Below are 23,909 nucleotides of genomic sequence, written 5' to 3' on the forward strand. Positions count from 1 at the left end.
GGGCATTATCGTTGTAGCGTATGGGGCCCTTAAGACAGGAAATCTGAAGCAAGCCGGCAGGTAATGTTCTATGTGCCTGAGCTGTGCAACCATTGGATGGGTTGAAAGACACATGAGGGTTATGATGCTTGATGACTTACATATAACTTGATTGAAAACCTGTGCGGATCTTTCAGGGTTCCACCCACAAGCTTACATTTGAACTGGCTGTTCTGCATTCTGCATTCAGTGTTTCCTGACTATGGGGTTTATGTAATAAAATGGTGCAATGTCTTGTAACCCATAGCAACCAATTAGACTCTTAATTGCTTTTCCTGACACAGATTGAAGAATGAAAGCAGGTTCCTATGGGTTACAGCAAATGTGTATGCACCGTGCCTCGTTAATAAATAAGCAAGTGACCGGAGATTGTGTAACCTGTTGTACTTCTGATTGTGATACGTTGTATATGAATTATTAGCTTCCTATGTTTACACTGTGACAGGGATCCCTGGCTCGCTGCTCCGATTCAGATTTGGCAGATCTATGTGCATTCCCTGAAAAGAGTGGACATCAGCTGCGTAACCGGCCAGTTGACCCAAATGTCTCTGGTTCTCCGTGGTACACAGGTGGTGCGGAAAGTGAGAGCATACAGTTCCCACCCACAAGAACTAAAGGTCAGTCGTTAAGGGTCAAATGCTGTTTTTACATCTGAAAACATTCTTTTTAGTGTTATTTAATTAAAATCCGCATGGACGGCAGCTTATTGTTCTCCACGTTGTTGAACTACAAGCCCCGGCGGGTCCCTGTGGTGAACAGTAATTGAACCATAGCAGCCAGTTATTTGAGTTGGGCTTCCTATCCAATTTAAATAGGCTTTATACAGGAACGGTTCTTTTTTGCTGCATGTTCTACCAATAGAAAGAGACAATACCATTTATTGTAAATGGCTTAAAATTTATTAAAGTTCATTGCAGTTGGTTGAAACCCCCCGTAGGTGGCAGGGAAAACAATGCATAACCTGCTTACGCGTTTCACCATTACACTGCCCACTTCTTCAGTCTTGTTTATACCAATATATCCTTTATATGCAATAGAAGGAGAGCTGTGAGATCTTCTCTCAAGCGTTAGAGGTAGACGCGACGGCAATGTTTGCGCAGTTGGCTGATTTTTTTTTTGTACTGCTCATGTGTCACACAATGTGACAGCTTTCGCAGTGTGGATTTGATCCCAAAGTGACTGACAGTCAGTCTGCATTTATTTGATGTAACAGGGGGGTTCATTGGTGCCACCGATGTTGCTGACGATGCATCTATGTACACAAGCAGAGGATTAAAGGCACAGCCAGTGGTCGTCTCTGTACAAATCCCAACAGCTGTGGCATTAGCATATTTCTGCAATACTTCTACATATGAAGACGCAGCCACGATGTGATTTACGTCCACCATTTGCGTCCAAGCTAAAAGAGAGTTTGAAGAATCTGGCAGCATACCGGTGAAACGCGTAACCAGTTTATGCTATTGTTCTTCCACATGCTTTATGCAAGACATTTTCCATACCCTCTGTTGGGTGTTTGAACCAACTGAAATGAACTTTTAAATACATTTGAAGCCATTTATATTAAGTGCTATTGACTCTTTCTATTGGTTGCCTGCGCCAAACTCATCATGAGAGCTTCTAGAATCCTCTACTTCAGAGGTTCCCAAACTCCATCATTACAGTTCAGGTTTTTAGGATATCCATGCTTGAGCCCAGATGGTTAAGTCCAATTAGCTGAGGTAATTATTAAGTCACCTGTGCTCAAGCATGGAAATCCTCCGACTATAATGGCAGACTTTGGGACCCTCTGCTCTACTTCTTTTATAAAGGCAGGAACCGCTACCAGTAAATCACGTAGCTCCTTTGGTTAGTGGGTGTGGATCTTTTTCTTCACTTTAAATAAGCTAAATACAACATTTCTGAAGCAGCTATGAAGATAAGAGAGAGACTTAATTTATCCTGCAAGCAGAAGATAAGGTCACACAGCTGTTTAAATCACCGAAGCTTCCACCCCACTCTGTATCATACTATTGCTTTGCTTGCTTCAGTTGTCCCATAATTACATTTAATTGTAGGTACAGATTAGGTGGCACGGCGCTAATTGACATTCATCTGGACTTCAGACTCAATACAAAGTTTCTACAGTGTGGATGAAAATGACCCAAATAATTGTCCTTGTATCAATTTTCTTAGTTTTTTTCTGTAATTTGTTATTTATCTTACGTCCTAGAGGATGCTGGGGGTCTACATTAGTACAGTGGGGTATAGACGGGTCCCTTGGGAGCCATGGGCCCTTTAAGAGTTTAATAGTGTGGGCTGGCTCCTCCCTCTATGCCCCTCATACCAGACTCAGTTTAGAAAATGTGCCCGGTGGAGCCGGTCACAGCTAGGGGAGCTCCTATGAGTTTTTTTCTAGTTTTATTTATTTTTTGAAAGAGTTTGCTACTGGGAGGCTGCTGGCAACAGCCTCCCTGCTTCATGGGACTTAGGGGGGGGGGGGGGGGGGGAGTAGGATCCAACCTAGAGGTTAATGGCTCCTATCTCCGCTGACAGGACAGAAGCTAGGATAGCTAGGATAGGATAGCTCATAATGAGACTGAAACACAGGTTTTAAGACAATCTGTAGAGGTTTTATCGTATTCAGCTCCCACTGCTGGGGGGGGAGAGGCATCCCTTGCTAAGGGGGTGCAACTCATGATTGAGGCTATTAGGGACATTTTACACATTATCTTACAGACAATAAGAAAGCCTCCCTTACCTTCCCTGCATCCAGGGCTGTTTCTAGCCAATTTGGCTCCCATTGCAAGATTTCAAAATGCCCCCCCCCCCCCCCCCCCCCCCCCATCCCCATTGACATAAAAAAAAAAATACGCGCGTGCTCCCGGCAAGGGGGCGTGGCCTAAACATGGGTGTGGTCTCATTAAAATATGTGTGGCCTCATCTGAAGAGACCACCTTACACCCCAGTTTTTGACCTTGTATCAACAGATCACGCCCACCACAGGAAAAAAAAATTAAATAAATATATATATATATATATATATATATATATATATGCCATACACCGCAATGCCCTTGATACATTAAATCCCCATTTTACACATTATGCAGGCAAGTGTCCCCATTTTACACAGTACAACAGGCAAGTGTCCCCATTTTACACATTACGGCAGACAAGTGTCCCCATTTTACACATTACAACAGGCAAGTGTCCTCATTTTACACATTACGATAGGCAGGTGTCCCCATTTTACACAGTGCGGCAGGCAAGAGTCCCCATTTTACACAGTACAGCAGGCAAGAGTCCCCATTTTACACAGTGCGGCAGGCAAGAGTCCCCATTTTACACAGTACGGCAGGCAAGAGTCCCCATTTTACACAGTACGGCAGGCAAGAGTCCCCATTTTACACAGTACGGCAGGCAAGAGTCCCCATTTTACACATTAGGCAGGCAAGTGTCCCCATTTTACACATTACGGCAGGCAAGTGTCCCCATTTTACACATTGCGGCAGGCAAGTGTCCCCATTTTACACAGTACGGCAGGCAAGAGTCCCCATTTTACACATTAGACAGGCAAGTGTCAAGTGGGGGGAAGGAAGGGAGGGGGGGGGGAGAGAGAGAGACTAGTTACATTTGCAGAGGTTCTTCCCACTATTCGGGCCGCCTCTCCCTCCTCGCGCCGGCCGTCTCCTCCTAGTAATAGCTTGGCTCCCCCTCCTCTTGTCATCAGTACTCCGCTCGGGGGGTGGAGTTTCGCGGAATGACGCGATTGCGTTGTGACGTCACAACGCAACCGCGCCATTCCGCAAATCTCCACCACTTGAGCAGGAGTACTCAAGAAGACGGAGGAGGGGGAAACAAGGACCCGCAAAGTGCCGCGGCGGGCGCCCCGTGCGGTTGCACGGCTCACCCGCCGCAAGAAATGGCACTGCCTGCGTCTAAGGAATTAAACGCACTGCTTGGCACACTCTGCCAATACATTTCAAAGTGACTCACCTTGGAACTTAAGTGCTGGTTGACAACTCATGTAAGGGGAGGGGGAAGAGGGGGGGGGGGGGGCGGGTAAAAGGGGATACCTGTACCAGGCCCCAGGAATCAGAGGGGCCCCAAGGATACATCACTTAGTGCCCGGCAGGGATGTGAGCTATGTTATCCAAATAGGGAAGCAAGCTGTAGGCGGTGTGGACGCTGCCTGAGAGTGACATGAATGTGCAGCCGCTCGTCCAGGTCCAGCTCTGTTGCAGGCAGTTACGGAACATGGCAGCAGCTCCACTGGCCAGGATTCCTGTCGCCTGCGCTAGCCTTTATGGTGTGTTGTTAGGTCCGCATGGTACTTGCTGTGCGGTGTTCGTGTCTGGATACTGGGGAGTGTAGCACAGGTGAGTATCTCCCTGGGGTAAGAGTGGATTGGTGAAGGGATACAGGGCTTTCGGATAAAGTGAGGGAGCTGGGAATGCAGCATGGAGTCATTGGGGAGAGACAGACAGTGGGGTATGTGGGAGGAAGGAGAGAGGGTGACTCAGATTGTGGTGTGTGTGGAGGAGGAAGGAGAGATACAGCTGGAGTATCTAGGGGTAATTCCAAGTTGATCGCAGCAGGATTTTTGTTAGCAATTGGGCAAAACCATGTGCACTGCAGGGGAGGCAGATATAACATGTGCAGAGAGAGTTAGATTTGGGTGGGGTGTGTTCAATCTGCAATCTAATTTGCAGTGTAAAAATAAAGCAGCCAGTATTTACCCTGCACAGAAACAAAATAACACACCCAAATCTAACTCTTTCTGCACATGTTATATCTGCCCCCCTGCAGTGCACATGGTTTTGCCCAATTGCTATCAAAAATCCTGCTGTGATCAACTTGGAATTACCCCCCTAGTGCGGCTCCAATGCATTCGAGAGCTCCCGGCGTGAGTAGGCGATCCGTCTGCCTAGTCACGCCGGGAGCGCACAAAGACGCTCTCATTCTAGTGAATGGGGCGTGTGCACGTCACAGGCGCATGCCCCAGATGCAGCGATAGGCGCGCCCAGACACAGACGGAGCCACGATTAGCATGGCTCCATCTGTATACATATTTATATATATGTGTACAGATAAATATTTATTTATTGTTTAACAGTTTCTTGTATAGCACAGCAAATTTTATTACGCTTTTATGTATATATAATCTGAGGGGGCCCCAGAGTTATCACTATACCGGGCCCCAAGCCGGGTGGCTGAGCAGGCTGCAGGAGAGCGTAGAGAAGGAGATCCTTCCCGCTTCCAGCCATAGAGAGAGGAGAGGTCCGTCTGTGAGGTGCGCCGCGCCCGAGCGGGGGGGAAGACTAAGGGGGGCAATCCGGCTTGTTTATGGGGGATGTGCTTGCCAGTGTTGGCCTCACCTCCAGCAGCAGCAATGCATACCTCACAACATTGGTAATGGTTGAGGAGGGACAGTAACGCGCGTCGAAGGGGCGCCCCCCATTTTTAGGGGGCGTGGCCTATCGAAAAGGGGGCGTGGCATCGCGGCAAGTGCCGCGATCGCCAGCCACGCCCCTGTTTTCATCATTATGGGGGCATGAACAGCGCTGTGAGAGCTGCTGGTCATGCCCCCTGTCCCTCTCTGCCAGGAATAGACGCTGTGCGCATGCGCACAGCATCTATTCACCGCTGCTCTCCTCAGAGCAGCGAGTGACAGGGGGGATCTCCCAACTGCCCCCCCACCCGCGGGACACTGCGACCCGCGGGTGGGACAGCGGGACAGACCGTGAAAAACGTGAAAAACGGGACTGTCCCGCCAAAATCGGGACAGTTGGGAGGTATGAGCAATGTCTGGCAGGCACCCATAAACACTGATTGTCGGCCTCCTCAGTACTGCTGGAGGTGAGGCCAACAATCAGCGTGTGGGGGGGAAGGGGGGGTATATACATATTTATTGAAGAACTATATATATATATATATATATATATATATATATATATACGCACTGTTTTGTGGCCGGAATTCACTGCAGTTAATAGAAGTACCTGGGTGCCCTCAGCATAAATAACCCATGTATTTAATCCAAGAAAGGCAGCGGCACTCCAGGATTTGTAAGGTGCATAAATGCATACCTCCCAACTGTCCCAATTTTTTGCAGGACAGTCCCGTTTTTTGGGGGGTCTGTCCTGCTGTCCCTCCGTTCCTCCCGCGGGACGCAGTGTCCCACGGTGGGGGTGGGGCAGTTGGGAGGTTCTCTATCACTCCCTGATCTGCTCATTTCAGAGCAGAGCACCGGTGAAAATTGTAGGCGTGGCTCGCGATTGTGCCAATCACGCGAAGCCACGCTCCCTTTTCAATAGTCTACGAGCTCTTTTCGGCACCCTCCCTCTATCTCCCCACCATTCCTGTCACTCTCTCCATGCCCCCTCACCATGCCTCTCACTCTCTCCATGCCCCTCTCTTCTCATGCCGCCCCGCTCTGTCCCAATGCCTCGCTTGCTCTTCATGCCTCTCACCTTGTGTCGTCCCCCCCTCCATGCCTCTCTCTCTCCATTATATATATATATATATATATATATATATATTATGTTGCTCACACTGTGTGGCATAATGTGAATTTCAGCTCATGCTGTGTGGCGTAATGTAAATTTTGGTTCATACTGTGTGGTGTAATGTGACTTTCGGCTCATACTGTGTGGTGTAATGTGAATTTTGGCTCATACTGTGTGGTGTAATGTGAATTTTGGCTCATACTGTGTGGTGTAATATGAATTTCGGCTCATGTTGTGTGGGGTAATGTGAATTTCGGCGCATACTGTGTGTCGTAATGTGAATTTCGGCTCATACTGTGTGGCATAATGTGAATTTCGGCTCATACTGTGTGGCATAATGTGAATTTCAGCTCATACTGTCTGGGGTAATGTGAATTTCGGCTCATACTGTGTGGTGTAATGTGAATTTTGGCTCATACTGTGTGGTGTAATGTGAATTTTGGCTCATACTGTGTGGTGTAATATGAATTTCGGCTCATGTTGTGTGGTGTAATATGAATTGCGGCTCATACTGTGTGGAGTAATGTGAATTTCGACTCATACTGTGTGGGGTAATGTGAATTTCGGCTCATACTGTGTGGCATAATGTGAATTTCGGCTCATACTGTGTGGCATAATGTGAATTTCGGCTCATACTGTGTGGCATAATGTGAATTTCAGCTCATACTGTCTGGGGTAATGTGAATTTCGGCTCATACTCTGTGGTGTAATGTGATTAAGTCATGCGATTTTACTGAGAGAATGTAAAATAGTGCTAGACATGCCCAAAAGGCGGTGCTAGACACGCCCCTCCGGCGTTGCACCCCCTAATATAATTAGCTGCGCACGCCTATACCTACATGCAGAGAAGGCAGCCAGATTGTAGAATGAGATGGCATTCTTCACTTTTTATACCGACGGTCAGATTGAGCTGTGGTGCACTATACACAAAAAGAGAACAACCGCACTAATGCCGGGATTTGAATGGTTGAGCAGCCTTGAAAAAAACACAAAACACTAATATTTATATAGAGCAAAGCGCTTGTAACAATATATTGTATTTTGCAACATTTGCTGAAGCCAAAGTTGCCAAGTGTATTAGTGCAATACCTGTTGAAAGAAAGGGTTAGTTTGAAAATGTTTACAGCCCTTTTAAGTGATTCTGTATTCCTTTCAGGGCCGGTTCTGGTGCTCTGTGCGCCCCGGGCGGCAATAGGGGGCGTGGCTTCGTACAGGGGGCATGGTCATTTACGCCCCCTGTACAGACTGAAATGATGTGCGGTGCGCGATGACGTCATCGCGCACCGCACAGCAAAGGTCCTCTCCACGAAGGGAAACTAGACGCGTAGCGTCTAGTTCCCTTCATGGAGAGGACCTTTGCTGTGCGGTGCGCGATGACGTCATCACGCACCACACAGTAAAGGACCTCTCCACGAATGGAAACTAGACGCGTACGCGTCTAGTTTCCCTTCACAGGGGCAGCGGCCAGCGGCAACGGGGGGCACACAGCAGCAGCGGATCTTGCCCTGGTGCGGCGCGCTCCGGATGGCGCCCTGCGCCCTCCGGAAGGCGACGCCCCGGGCAAAAGTCCTGCTTGCCCGTGGCAAGATCCGCTACTGAGTCCTTTGTATATATGCGGGTTCCAATGTTTGCCAAAAAAGGGTGAAGTATTTAGTAGCAGTTCCAGCCCTGACTGTCCCTAAACTACCCACCTTGTTTTCACTGGCGGTGGGACGTGGACTGGTTCTCCGTGCGGCTTGGTTCCCTTGCTTCGTAGCGCCGCTCACTCCGGCCGCGTCTCCCGTGCGCCGTGCTGCGATTCGTAACGGCTCAGGATCAGCTTTGCTGGCGGCTTTTTTTCCAGTGTGCTCTAGCTGAAAAGAGTACACTCGGACTTGCGCTCTATGTGATAGTGCTTCCAACGCGTTTCGGGCTCCAGGCCCTTTATCGAGGATGGCACTGGTTTAGCCAACTTCCTTTCTCTATCGTCCTAGTGGATGCTGGGGTTCCTGAAAGGACCATGGGGAATAGCGGCTCCGCAGGAGACAGGGCACAAAAAGTAAAGCTTTTTCCGATCAGGTGGTGTGCACTGGCTCCTCCCCCTATGACCCTCCCCCAGTTAGATTTTTGTGCCCGGCCGAGAAGGGTGCAATCTAGGTGGCTCTCCTAAAGAGCTGCTTAGAAAAAGTTTAGCTAGGTTTTTTATTTTACAGTGATTCCTGCTGGCAACAGGATCACTGCAGCGAGGGACTGAGGGGAGAAGGAGTCAACTCACCTGCGTGCAGGATGGATTGGCTTCTTGGCTACTGGACATCAAGCTCCAGAGGGACGATCACGGGTACAGCCTGGATGGTCACCGGAGCCACGCCGCCGGCCCCCTTGCAGATGCTGAAGACAGAAGAGGTCCAGAATCGGCGGCTGAAGACTCCTGCAGTCTTCAAAAGGTAGCGCACAGCACTGCAGCTGTGCGCCATTTTCCTCTCAGCACACTTCACACGGCAGTCACTGAGGGTGCAGGGCGCTGGGAGGGGGGCGCCCTGGGAGGCAAAATGATTACCTATAAAGGCTAAAAATACCTCACATATAGCCCTAGAGGCTATATGGAGATATTTAACCCCTGCCTAATTTCTCTAAATAGCGGGAGACGAGCCCGCCAGAAAAGGGGCGGGGCCTATCTCCTCAGCACACGGCGCCATTTCCTCTCACAGTTCCGCTGGTCAGGACGGCTCCCAAGTCTCTCCCCTGCACTGCACTACAGAAACAGGGTAAAACAGAGAGGGGGGGGCACATTTATGGCGATAAATTTGATATAACAAAGCAGCTATAAGGGAGCACTTATTATAAGGCTATCCCTGATATATATATAGCGCTTTTGGTGTGTGCTGGCAAACTCTCCCTCTGTCTCCCCAAAGGGCTAGTGGGTCCTGTCTTCGTTAGGAGCATTCCCTGTGTGTCTGCTGTGTGTCGGTACGTGTGTGTCGACATGTATGAGGACGATATTGGTGTGGAGGCGGAGCAATTGCCAAATATGAGGATGTCACCCCCTAGGGAGTCGACACCGGAATGGATGCCTTTATTTATGGAACTACGGGATAGTGTCAACACGCTAAAGCAGTCGTTTGACGACATGAGGCGGCCGGACAATCAATTAGTGCCTGTCCAGGCGACTCAAACACCGTCAGGGGCTGTGAAACGCCCTTTGCCTCAGTCGGTCGACACAGACCCAGACACAGGCGATGACTCCAGTGGTGACGGTGACGAATCAACCGTATTTTCCAGTAGGGCCACACGTTATATGATTTTGGCAATGAAGGAGGCGTTACATTTAGCTGATACTACAGGTACCACTAAACAGGGTATTATGTGGGGTATGAAAAAACTACCTATAGTTTTTCCTGAATCAGAAGAATTAAATGACGTGTGTAATGAAGCGTGGGTTGCCCCTGATAAAAAACTGATAATTTCAAAGAAATTATTGGCATTATACCCTTTCCCGCCAGAGGTTAGGGAGCGCTGGGAAACACCTCCTAGGGTGGACAAGGCGCTAACACGCTTATCTAAACAAGTGGCGTTACCCTCTCCTGAGACGGCCGCACTTAAAGATCCATCAGATAGGAGGATGGAAAATATCCAAAAAAGTATATACACACATGCAGGTGTTATACTACGACCAGCTGTAGCGACTGCCTGGATGGGCAGTGCTGGGGTAGTTTGGTCAGAGTCCCTGATTGAAAATATTGATACCCTGGACAGGGACAACATTTTACTGTCGTTAGAACAAATAAAGGATGCATTTCTTTATATGCGTGATGCACAGAGGGATATCTGCACACTGGCATCACGGGTAAGTGCTATGTCCATTTCGGCCAGAAGAGCTTTATGGACGCGACAGTGGTCAGGTGATGCGGATTCAAAACGGCATATGGAAGTTTTGCCGTATAAAGGGGAGGAGTTATTTGGAGTCGGTCTATCAGATTTGGTGGCCACGGCTACAGCCGGGAAATCCACCTTTCTACCTCAAGTCACTCCCCCACAGAAAAAGGCACCGACTTTTCAACCGCAGCCCTTTCGTTCCTTTAAAAATAAGAGAGCAAAGGGCTATTCATATCTGCCAAGAGGCACAGGTCGAGGGAAGAGACAGCAACACGCAGCTCCTTCCCAGGAACAGAAGCCCTCCCCGGCTTCTACAAAAGCCTCCGCATGACGCTGGGGCTCCTCAAGCGGACTCGGGGATGGTGGGCGGTCGTCTCAAAAATTACAGCGCGCAGTGGGCTCACTCGCAGGTAGATCCCTGGATCCTGCAGATAATATCTCAAGGGTACAGGTTGGAATTAGAGACGGATCCACCTCGCCGTTTCCTGAAGTCTGCTTTACCAACGTCCCCCTCCGAAAGGGAGACGGTTTTGGAAGCCATTCACAAGCTGTACTCTCAGCAGGTGATAGTCAAGGTACCTCTTCTACAACAAGGGAAGGGGTATTATTCCACTCTTTTTGTGGTACCGAAGCCGGATGGCTCGGTAAGGCCTATTCTAAATCTGAAGTCCTTGAACCTGTACATAAAGAAGTTCAAGTTCAAAATGGAGTCACTCAGAGCAGTGATAGCGAACCTGGAAGAGGGGGACTTTATGGTATCCTTGGACATCAAGGATGCGTATCTCCACGTTCCAATTTACCCCTCACACCAGGGGTACCTCAGGTTCGTTGTACAAAACTGTCACTATCAGTTTCAGACGCTGCCGTTCGGATTGTCCACGGCACCTCGGATCTTTACAAAGGTAATGGCCGAGATGATGATTCTTCTTCGAAGAAAAGGCGTATTAATTATCCCATACTTGGACGATCTCCTAATAAGGGCGAGGTCCAGAGAACAGCTAGAGATGGGATTAGCACTGTCTCAAGAAGTGCTAAAACAGCACGGGTGGATTCTGAATATTCCAAAATCCCAGTTAATGCCGACAACTCGTCTGCTGTTCCTAGGGATGATTCTGGACACGGTTCAGAAAAAGGTTTTTCTCCCGGAGGAAAAAGCCAAGGAGTTATCCGAGCTTGTCAGGAACCTCCTAAAACCAGGAAAGGTGTCTGTACATCAATGCACAAGAGTCCTGGGAAAAATGGTAGCTTCTTACGAAGCAATTCCATTCGGCAGATTCCACGCAAGAATTTTCCAAAGGGATCTGTTGGACAAATGGTCAGGGTCGCATCTTCAGATGCACCTACGGATAACCCTGTCTCCAAGGACAAGGGTGTCTCTTCTGTGGTGGTTGCAGAGTCCTCATCTATTGGAGGGCCGCAGATTCGGCATACAGGATTGGATCCTGGTGACCACGGACGCCAGCCTGAGAGGCTGGGGAGCAGTCACACAAGGAAGAAACTTCCAGGGAGTATGGACGAGCCTGGAAACGTCTCTTCACATAAACATTCTGGAACTAAGAGCAATATACAATGCTCTAAGCCAGGCAGAACCTCTGCTTCAGGGAAAACCGGTGTTGATCCAGTCGGACAACATCACGGCAGTCGCCCATGTGAACAGACAGGGCGGCACAAGAAGCAGGAGTGCAATGGCAGAAGCTGCAAGGATTCTTCGCTGGGCAGAGAATCATGTGATAGCGCTATCAGCAGTGTTCATCCCGGGAGTGGACAACTGGGAAGCAGACTTCCTCAGCAGACACGATCTTCACCCGGGAGAGTGGGGACTTCATCCAGAAGTCTTCCACATGCTGGTAACCCGTTGGGAAAGACCAATGGTGGACATGATGGCGTCTCGCCTCAACAAAAAACTGGACAGGTATTGCGCCAGGTCAAGAGATCCGCAGGCAATAGCTGTGGACGCGCTGGTAACGCCTTGGGTGTACCAGTCGGTGTATGTGTTTCCTCCTCTGCCTCTCATACCAAAAGTATTGAGAATTATACGGCAAAGAGGCGTAAGAACGATACTAGTGGTTCCGGATTGGCCAAGAAGGACTTGGTACCCGGAACTTCAAGAGATGATCACGGAAGATCCGTGGCCTCTACCTCTAAGGAGGGACTTGCTTCAGCAGGGTCCCTGTCTGTTTCAAGACTTACCGCGGCTGCGTTTGACGGCATGGCGGTTGAACGCCGGATCCTAATGGAAAAAGGCATGCCGGAAGAAGTCATTCCTACTTTGATTAAAGCAAGGAAAGAAGTAACCGTGCAACATTATCACCGAATTTGGCGAAAATATGTTGCGTGGTGCGAAGATCGGAGTGCTCCGACGGAGGAATTTCAACTGGGTCGATTCCTACATTTCCTGCAATCAGGATTGTCTATGGGTCTCAAATTGGGATCTATTAAGGTTCAAATTTCGGCCCTGTCGATTTTCTTTCAAAAAGAATTGGCTTCAGTCCCTGAAGTCCAGACCTTTGTGAAGGGAGTGCTGCATATACAGCCTCCTGTGGTGCCTCCAGTGGCACCGTGGGATCTCAATGTAGTTTTGGATTTTCTAAAATCTCATTGGTTTGAACCACTAAATAAGGTGGATTTGAAATATCTCACTTGGAAAGTGACCATGCTTCTAGCCCTGGCTTCTGCCAGGAGAGTGTCAGAATTGGCAGCTTTATCTTACAAAAGCCCATATCTGATTTTCCATTCGGACAGGGCAGAACTGCGGACTCGTCCGCATTTTCTCCCTAAGGTGGTGTCAGCATTTCATCTGAACCAGCCTATTGTAGTGCCTGCGGCTACAAGTGACTTGGAGGACTCCAAGTTACTGGACGTTGTCAGAGCATTAAAAATATATATTGCAAGAACAGCTGGAGTCAGAAAATCTGACTCGTTGTTTATATTGTATGCACCCAACAAGATGGGTGCTCCTGCGTCTAAGCAGACGATTGCTCGTTGGATCTGTAGCACAATCCAACTGGCACATTCTGTGGCAGGCCTGCCACAGCCTAAATCTGTAAAGGCCCACTCCACAAGGAAGGTGGGCTCATCTTGGGCGGCTGCCCGAGGGGTCTCGGCATTACAACTTTGCCGAGCAGCTACGTGGTCAGGGGAGAACACGTTTGTAAAATTTTACAAATTTGATACTCTGGCTAAGGAGGACCTGGAGTTCTCTCATTCGGTGCTGCAGAGTCATCCGCACTCTCCCGCCCGTTTGGGAGCTTTGGTATAATCCCCATGGTCCTTTCAGGAACCCCAGCATCCACTAGGACGATAGAGAAAATAAGATTTTACTTACCGATAAATCTATTTCTCGGAGTCCGTAGTGGATGCTGGGCGCCCATCCCAAGTGCGGATTATCTGCATAAATTGTACATAGTTATTGTTAACTTATTCGGGTTATTGTTGTAGGAAGCCATCTTTCAGAGGCTCCGCTGTTATCATACTGTTAACTGGGTTTAGATCACAAGTTGTACGGTGTGATTGGTGTGGCTGGTATGAGTCTTACCCGGGATTCAAAATCCTCCCTTATTGTGTACGCTCGTCCGGGCACAGTACCTAACTGGAGTCTGGAGGAGGGTCATAGGGGGAGGAGCCAGTGCACACCACCTGATCGGAAAAAGCTTTACTTTTTGTGCCCTGTCTCCTGCGGAGCCGCTATTCCCCATGGTCCTTTCAGGAACCCCAGCATCCACTACGGACTCCGAGAAATAGATTTATCGGTAAGTAAAATCTTATTTTTTATAACAAAAGAACCTTTTTTAAAAACTTTATGTGAAACTGAATTATAAAAATAAAAAAGGATTTGCTTCTTGAAAAATCCTTTTTTATTTTTATAATTCAGTTTCACATAACCCCCATTAAGTGCAATACCTGTAGTATTATAGCATTGGCCATGTGCATACCGCCTTTTATTTATCTACTTCCTGGGAGAAATCCCTGTTTTTTAAATTATCAATAAGGTTTTTTAAAAAATAACTGGAACTGCTACTAAATACTTCACCCTTTTTTGGCAAACATTGGAACCCGCATATATACAAAGGACTACAGAATCACTTAAAAGTGCTATAAACATTTTCAAACTAACCCTTTCTTTCAACAGGTATTGCACTAATACACTTGGCAACTTTGGCTTCAGCAACTGTTGCAAAATACAATATATTGTTACAAGCGCCTTGCTCTATATAAATATTAGTGAGCTGTGGTGCACGTTGTCAGTATATGGCTGTTGGGGATGGTCTGTTGCCTTAGAAGTGCCATGTCTCTAATGCTAAGAAAATAACTTGAAAAGGTGAATGATTATTCGCTGTTACTCTTCCTAATTATTACCTGTTGTTGTTATAGGTTGATCCAGAGAGCGTGTTTGTGCTCCCCCCAAATGGAATACAAGACCTTCACATCGCTTTGCGCCCCTACAAAGCCAGCAGCAAATTTATCTATCTGAATTTAGTAGACGTTGATCAACACCAGCTTGTGGCTTCCTGGCTGGTTTGTGTATTAAGCCGAAATCCAATCATTTCTAAGGTAAGGCTACATGATTCATTATTTTGCAAAACATGAATAATGTCTGTATGGCGCTAATTGAAATATAATCCTTGTGTGCTCTTAAATAATTTATGAAATGTGACTAATGTATACCTGCAGAAGAACAACACGTAAGTAATTGTACTTAAACAATACAGTAAATTCCCTAAACCCAAGACATTTGTGAGCCCAGAGCAAAGATCACCAGTAGCGCAATCACAATATTCAAAGCACGTGATTGTAAGATAGCATTAGAGCAATCCAAAGACACAAAGTAACATTTGTTAATGATATTATCACTATTGCAAATTATGCTATGTCAAAGAACACGGTCTGGGATATATATTTAAGTCTTTAGATACTGTATCTAATCTATGATCAAAAATAACAACATTACTTTAAACAATTTGCTCATGTGAATAATCTCAAATTGTTGAAAACCAACCATAAAAGTAACGATTGTATTGCGTATTATGGTTTATATTTAAATGCGATTTGTGGGAGGACTGTTCACAAAAAACCAAACAATTATTTATATTTAGATTATCTACTTTTTTACTTTTGTTTTTTCCAACCTGATATTTCCCAATTTACCTATTTATAAGAAAGGATAGCGAGTGAATGAGCATGGGGAAATACTGCATATGGGTGTTAGTATACAGTATTTACAGTATGTCTTTGTGTATGTACAGTATGTATAATATGACATTGGTAGATACAAACTTGTCAACGGTCGGGATGAAAAATTGTATTTCTCTAACGTCCTAGAGGATGCTGGGGAAAGGACAATGGGGGATAGACAGGCTCCGCAGGAGACATGGGCACTTTAAGAAAGAACTGAACTATGGGTGTGCACTGGCTCCTCCCTCTATGCCCCTCCTCCAGATCTCAGTTTTACACTGTGCCCAGAGGAGAATGGGTGCACTGCAGGGAGCTCTCCTGAGCTTCCTGCTTAGAAAGCATTTTTGTTTGGATTTTTTCTCTTTTTACAGGGAGCACTGCTGGCAACAGGCTCTCTGCATTGAGGGACTGAGGAGAGAGGGGCAGACCTACTTAAATGATAGGCTCTGCTTCCTCGGCTACTGGACACCATTAGCTCCAGAGGGGGTGAACACAGGTTCGTCCTGGGTGTTCACTCCCAGAGCCGCGCCGCCGTTCTCCTCACAGAGCCAGAAGAAACGAAGTCAGAAGACGTCTCAGGCGGCAGAAGCCTTCAGAGCTTCACTGAGGTAACGCACAGCACTGCAGCTGTGCGTCATTGCTCCACACACCTCACATACTCCGGTCACTGTACGGGTGCAGGGCGCAGGGGGGGCGCCCTGGGCAGCAATATAAACACCTCTCTTATGGCAAAAAGACTATGGCCCTCATTCCGAGTTGGTCGGTCGCAAGGCGAATTTAGCAGAGTTGCTCACGCTAAGCCGCCGCCTACTGGGAGTGAATCTTAGCTTCTTAAAATTGCGACCGATGTATTCGCAATATTGCGATTACTAACTACTTAGCAGTTTCAGAGTAGCTCCAGACTTACTCTGCCTGTGCGATCAGTTCAGTGCTTGTCGTTCCTGGTTGACGTCACAAACACACCCAGCGTTCGCCCAGGCACTCCCACCGTTTCCCCGGCCACTCCTGCGTTTTTTCCGGAAACGGTAGCGTTTTCAGCCACACGCCCCTGAAACGCCGTGTTTCCGCCCAGTAACACCCATTTCCTGTCAATCACATTACGATCGCCGGAGCGAAGAAAAAGCCGTGAGTAAAAATACTTTCTTCATAGTAAAGTTACTTGGCGCAGTCGCAGTGCGAACTTTGCGCATGCGTACTAAGCGGATTTTCACTGCGATGCGATGAAAAAGAACGAGCGAACAACTCGGAATGAGGGCCTATATACATGTACAGGTGGGCACTGTACATGTATATAAAAGAGCCCCCGCCATATTTTAGTAAGTTTGAGCGGGACAGAAGCCCGCCGCCGAGGGGGCGGGGCTTCTCCCTCAGCACTCACCAGCGCCATTTTCTCTCCACAGCACCGCTGAGAGGAAGCTCCCCGGACTCTCCCCTGCTTGACACACGGTGAAAGAGGGTTTTAAAGTAGAGGGGGGGCACATATTTGGCGATTATACATTACAGCAGCGCTACTGGGTAAACATTCTGTGTTTTTCTCCTGGGTCATATAGCGCTGGGGTGTGTGCTGGCATACTCTCTCTCTGTCTCTCCAAAGGGCCTAAGGGGGAACCTCTCTTCAGATAAGAGATTCCCTGTGTGTGTGTAGTGTGTCGGTATGTGTGTGTGTCGACATGTCTGCGGTAAAAGGCTCTCCTAAGGAAGAGATGGAGCAAATGTGTGTGTGTGGTGTCTCCGTCGACTACGCCGACACCTGATTGGATATGTGAAATTAATGCTAAGATGAATTTATTACAAAAGATTAGAGAACAGACAGGGAATCTACCCATGTCTGTCCCTATGTCACAGAGACCTTCAGAGTCTCACAACGCTCACTATCCAAAATAATAGACACTGATATCGACACGGAGTCTGACTCCAGTGTCGACTACGATAATGCAAAGTACAGCCAAGACTGGCAGAAAAGTATTCAATGTATGATTTTTGTAATAAAAGATGTTTTGCATATCACTGATGACTCGTCTGTCCCTGACACAAGGGTACACAGGTTTAAGGGGAAGAAAGCTGAGGTAAATTTCCCTCCTCTCATGAAGAAAAAGAGCGGGAATCTCCAGACAAGAAGCTGCAGCTTCCCAAAAAGAATTCTCAGGGAGTATCCTTTCCCTAATGGGGCCAGGATACGATGGGAACCTTCCCCTAGGGTGTACAAGGCATTGACACGTTTACCCAAAAAGGTAGCGCTGACTTAACAGCTATCCTCAGGGATCCTGCAGATAGCATGCAGTAAAAGTACTTTGAAGTCCATTCACACACATTCTGGTACACTACTCAGACCGGCGACTGTGTCGGCATGGGTTTATAGCTCTGTAGCAGCGTGGACAGATACCTTATCAGCGGAGATTGAAACCCTAGATAAGGATGCCATGTTATTGTCCCTAGTATATATATATATATATATATATATATATGTAGGTATTCGGCGGCACTCAGGAAATAAATCACACAGACGCAGCCACTTGAAGCAAGCCAACGTTTCAATGCTGTCGCATTTTCGTCAGGGCATTAACAAAATTTAAAAACACTCACCATTTTATGTGCTCCCCTCACCATCAAAGTCCGCGCCGCCGGCTCCACTTCCGGTAGACTGACGCATTTCTGTGACGTCACCCAGTGCGCCCATCACCATGGAGACAAACTTACCTATAAAACTGACAAAGTCTCAGTTGACTTTCTGGATGTGAGAATTATTAAAACTGATACTGGCTTGAAAACATCTTTATTCGTAAAGCCAACGGATCGTAACACACTGTTAAGTGCCACTAGTCATCACCCGGTAAATATACAAAAAGGTCTGCCCTTCTCACAGTTCCTACGTGTGAGACGTATTTGCAGCGATGAGAGTGAGGTATCTTCTCAATTAGACCTTATGATTAATAAGTTTGTGGCTAGGGGGTACAAAAAACAGACACTGCTAGAATTAAAACAGAAGGTCTTGGCAATCCCCCGATCAGAAACACTCAAATCCAAACCTAAGAAGTCTACAGCCAATAAGATCATATGGCCTAACCGCTATAATGTTGCTAGCAATAAAGTTAGGAAGACGATTCGATCAAATTGGCCAATAATAACAACGGACAAAGAACTGCCCAGCATACACAACAAACAAATTATGTGTAGTTACTCGAGAGGTAAAAACCTACGTGACTACATTGTACACAGTGATATCACAAATTTTGATAAGAAATCTAATGTCACCTTTTTGGGAACACCCAAAAATGGGTGCTTTAAATGCACAGGTTGTGTCACGTGTGGCTATATGCTCACTGGGGACACTATAAAAAATCCTTATACAGGAAAAAGTTTTAAAATCAGACACAGAGTATCGTGCATGTCAAAATTTGTTGTTTATGCCCTGATTTGCCCATGTGGCAAATACTATATAGGGAAAACAGAATGTGCGTTCAAAGTACGCATGGGGCAACATAGATATGCTATACGTGAAGCAATATTGTCTGGAAATAGCGAACAACCAGTGGCGAGACATTTTGCTACAGCTGGCCATTCACCGACCTCCCTTAAACATAAAATCATAGACCATATACCCCCATTAACAAGGGGTGGCAATAGGGCAAAGATGCTACTGCAGCGTGAGGCTAGGTGGATTTTCTTATTGGATACTTTAAATCCTCGGGGGTTAAATGAACAAACAGGTCTCAATAGTTTTCTTTAAACTTTCTGGTTTGGTCCCTTAATATATCTGTACATCGAATAAGCAATATTTATTTACTTTGTAAAACCTGTGCAGGATCGTATGATTATGCTGCACACTGTATTGTATTTTTTCAGTGTATTATTTGTCTCCATGGTGATGGGCGCACTGGGTGACGTCACAGAAATGCGTCAGTCTACCGGAAGTGGAGCCGGCGGCGCGGACTTTGATGGTGAGGGGAGCACATAAAATGGTGAGTGTTTTTAAATTTTGTTAATGCCCTGACGAAAATGCGACAGCATTGAAACGTTGGCTTGCTTCAAGTGGCTGCGTCTGTGTGATTTATTTCCTGAGTGCCGCCGAATACCTACATATGTCTGGCAGCTTTGCTGCGTTTATCGGAAGGCAACAGGGACAGTAAAGTTTCTATTAGTGAGTGCCGGATCCCATAGGAATTATATATATATATATATATATATATATTTATATGTAAAAGATGTTGTCTTAAATATATATATATATATATATATATATAAGACATGCCCAAAGAGACGTTAGTCTACTGGGTTCTAGAGTCAACGCTATGTCGATTTCTGCTAGACGTGTCCTGTGGAACATGCAATGGACAGGTGATGCCGACTAAAAGAGGCATATGGAGGGTTTACCTTACAAGGCTGAGGAATTGTGTGGAGAAGGGCTCTCGGACCTGGTCTCCACAGCTATAGCTGGTAATTCTGATCTTTTGCCTTATATTCCCTCACAGACTAAGAAAGCACGACATTATCAAATGCAGTCCTTTCGGTCGCAGAATAACAAGAAAGTATGAGGAGCGTCCTTTCTTACCAGAGGTAAGGACACGGGGCACAGCTAGTTCCCAGGAACAGAAGTCCTCCCCGGCCTCTACTACATCCACCACATGACGCGGGAGCTCCGCTAAGGGAGTCCGTCCCAGGGGAAGCACGTCTTCGACTCTTCAGCCACATCTGAGTTCACTCACAGGTGGATCCCGGGGCAATAAAAATTGATCTCAGGGTTACAAAGGAATTCGATAGGTGCCTCCTCGCCGGTTTTCCTTATCGGACCTACCGGCTTCTCCCCCAGAAGGGGAGATTATATTGAATACAATTCACACATTGTATCTCCAACAGGTGGTGCTCAAGGTTCCCCTCCTGCAACAAGGAAGGGGATATTACTCAACCTTGGCTGTAGTCCCGAATCCGTACGGTTCAGTCAGACCTATTTAAAATTAAAATCTCGGAACCTATACTGGAAATGGTTCAAATTTAAAGTGGAATCGCTCAGGGCGATCATGGCCAGCCTGGAAAGGAGGGATTTGATGGTGTATCTAGACATAAAGGCTGCATACCTTCATGTTCCCATTTATCCACCCCATCAGGCGTACCTGAGAATTGCGGTACAGTATGATCATTACCAATTTCAGGGTAATTGGCGGAAATAATGGTGCTCCTACGCAAGCAAGAAGTCACAGTTATCCCATACCTGGACGATCTCCTATAAGGGAGAGATCAAAAGAGCAGTTGTTGAACAGTGTGTAACTTTCGCTGAAGGTGTCACAGCAACACGGCTGGATTCTCAATATCCCGAAGTCACAGTTGGTTCCTATGACTTGTCTGCCCTTCTTGGGTATGATTCTGGATACGGACCAGAAAGGGGTTTACCTTCAGATAGAGAAGTCCCAGGAACTCATGACTCTGGTCAGGAACTTGTTGGAACCAAAACAGGTGTCAGGGCATCACTGCACCCGAGTCCGGGGAAAATCATTCCCTTCGGCAGGTTCCATGCGAGGACTTTCAAATGGGACCTACTGGACAAGTGGTCCGGGTCACATCTACAGATTCATCATTTGATCACCCTCTCCCCCAGGGCCAAGGTATCTCTCCTGTGGTGGCTGCAGGGTGCTCACCTTCTATAGGGCCGCAGGTTCGGCATTCAGGACTGGATCCTGGTGACCACGGACGCGAGCCTCCGAGGTTGGGGAGCAGTCACACAGGGAAAAATAAAATTTCCAAGGTCTTTGGTCAAGTCAAGAGACTTGTCTTCACATCTTGGAACTAAGGGCCATATACAACGCCCTACGTCAGGCGGAGACCCTACTTCGCGACCAACCGGTTCTGATCCAGTCAGCAAACATTACCGCAGTAGCTCATGTAAACCGCCAAGGCGGCACAAGGAGCAGAGTGGCGATGGCGGAAGCCACCAGAATTCTTCGCTGGGCGGAGAATCATGTAAGCGCACTGTCAGCAGTGTTCATTCCGGGAGTGGACGACTGGGAAGCAGACTTCCTCAGCGGACACGACCTACGTCCTGGAGAGTGGGGACTTATTCAGGAAGTCTTAGCACAGATTGCAATTCGGTGGAGACTGCCAATGATAGACATGATGGCGTCCCGCCTCAACACAAAGCCGCAGAGTTATTGCGCCAGGTCAAGAGACCCTCAGGCAGTAGCTGTGGATGCCCTAGTGACACCGTGGGTGTTCCAGTCGGTCTATGTGTTTACTCCTCTTCCTCTCATACCCAAGGTATTGAGGATAATAAGAAAGAGGAAAGTGAGAACAATTCTCATTGTTCCAGATTGGCCACGGAGGACCTGGTATCCAGATCTGCAGGAAATGCTCACAGAGAATCCGTGGCCTCTTCCTCTAAGACAGGACCTACTGCAGCAGGGGCCCTGTCTGTTCCAAGACTTACCGCGGCTGCGTTTGACGGCATGGCGGTTGAACGCAGGATCCTAGCGGAAAAGGGTATTCCGGAGGAGGTCATTCCTACCCTAATTAAGGCTAGGAAGGAAGTGACATCGAAACATTATCACCGAATATGGCGAAAATATGTTTCCTGGTGTGAGGCCAGGAATGCTCCTATGGAGGAATTCCTTTTGGGCCGTCTGCTTCACTTCCTTCAAACTGGAGTGAACTTGGGTCTGAAATTAGGATCGATAAAGGTTCAAATTTCGGCCCTATCCATTTTCTTCCAAAAAGAATTGGCTTCTCTTCCTGAAGTACAAACGTTTGTGAAGGGAGTACTGCATATTCAGCCTCCTTTTGTACCGCCGGTGGCGCCTTGGGACCTTAACGTGTTGTTACGGTTCCTTAAGTCACATTGGTTTGAACCACTTAAGACAGTGGAGTTGAAATATCTCACCTGGAAGGTGGTCATGTTGTTAGCCTTGGCTTCGGCTAGGCGAGTTGCGGAATTGGCGGCTTTATCACCTAAAAGCCCCTCTTTGATTTTCCATGTGGATAGAGCGAAATTGCGGACCCGTCCTCAATTCCTGCCTAAGGTGGTCTCATCCTATCATATGAACCAACCTATTGTCGTGCCTGTGGCTACGCGTGCTTCAAAGCAGGCTATTGCTCGCTGGATCTGTAACACGATTCAGCAGGCGCATTCTACGGCAGGATTGCCGTTACCTAAATCGGTTAAGGCCCATTCCACTAGGAAGGTGGGCTCTTCTTGGGCGGCTGCCCGAGGGGTCTCGGCACTACAGCTGTGCCGAGCTGCTACTTGGTCGGGGTCAAATACCTTTGCAAAGTTCTATAAGTTTGATACCCTGGCTGAGGAGGACCTCCTGTTTGCTCAATTCGGTGCTGCAGAGTCATCCGCACTCTCCCGCCCGTTTGGGAGCTTTTGGTATAATCCCCATGGTCCTTACGGAGTCCCCAGCATCCTCTAGGACGTTAGAGAAAATAAGATTTTACTTACCGGTAAATCTATTTCTCGTAGTCCGTAGAGGATGCTAGGCGCCCGTTCCAAGTGCGGACTTCTTCTGCAAGACTTGTATATAGTTATTGCTTACATAAGGGTTATGTTGTAGTTTCATCGGTTTGGCCGAGACTATATTATTTGTTCATACTGTTAACTGGGTAGTTTATCACAAGTTGTACGGTGTGATTGGTGTGGCTGGTATGAATCTTGCCCTTAGATTATCTATATCCTTTCCTCGTAGTGTCCATCTCCTCTGGGCACAGTTTCTCTAACTGAGGTCTGGAGGAGGGGCATAGAGGGAGGAGCCAGTGCACACCCAGAGTTCAGTTCTTTCTTAAAGTGCTCATGTCTCCTGCGGAGCCTGTCTATCCCCCTTGGTCCTTACAGAGTCCCCAGGATCCTCTACGGACTACGAGAAATAGATTTACCGGTAAGTAAAATCTTATTTTTGGGCCAAAAATGGGGTGGGGTGGTAGGGTTTAGCGATGCCAAAGCTGCTACACTGCTGTTCTACAGTGGCAGTGGTACTACCGATGCCCTTTGCTCTGATACTGCCATCTACAGCTGCTCCCTAATTGCCATGACGATATGCCCAATTCCAAACAACGCAACCACATTTTCCACGGCTCATATTTGAATTTATCTATTAGATTGTTGACTCCATATACTTGTAAAGAGACTATTTTGAGGGGCTCACTGAGACTGAGAAGCCCATTTTAACAAAATGTAGTAGTAGCAGCAGCACTAGATTGCTTGGCAGAGGCGGCTTTTTAGCTGGGAGCAGTTGCAAAGCTCCTCTTGCTCTGGATGATAAAATAGGATTTTAATTACCTACCGGTAAATCCTTTTCTCGTAGTCCGTAGGGGATACTGGGAATCCATTTAATACCATGGGGTATAGACGGGTCCACTTGGAGCCATGGGCACTAT

General features: G+C 47.3%; 1 protein-coding gene and 1 long non-coding RNA gene across 7 annotated transcripts in view; one reads left to right on the plus strand and one right to left on the minus strand.

Moving 5' to 3' along the window:
• NPHP4 (nephrocystin 4) overlaps nt 1-23,909 on the plus strand; it is a 720,559-nt gene that overhangs the window by 669,117 nt on the left and 27,533 nt on the right. For all 5 annotated transcript variants that reach the window (XM_063943436.1, XM_063943435.1, XM_063943440.1 and 2 more), the window contains 2 exons: nt 485-656; nt 14,751-14,930. In XM_063943436.1, the coding sequence (XP_063799506.1) occupies nt 485-656; nt 14,751-14,930 (352 nt within the window). The remainder of the gene's footprint in view (nt 1-484; nt 657-14,750; nt 14,931-23,909) is intronic.
• Nucleotides 1-23,909, minus strand: part of LOC134966581 (uncharacterized) — a 289,870-nt gene that overhangs the window by 222,334 nt on the left and 43,627 nt on the right. The window lies entirely within an intron of this gene.

Source organism: Pseudophryne corroboree, chromosome 10 (genome assembly GCF_028390025.1).
Source record: "Pseudophryne corroboree isolate aPseCor3 chromosome 10, aPseCor3.hap2, whole genome shotgun sequence".
Taxonomy (NCBI): domain Eukaryota; kingdom Metazoa; phylum Chordata; class Amphibia; order Anura; family Myobatrachidae; genus Pseudophryne; species Pseudophryne corroboree.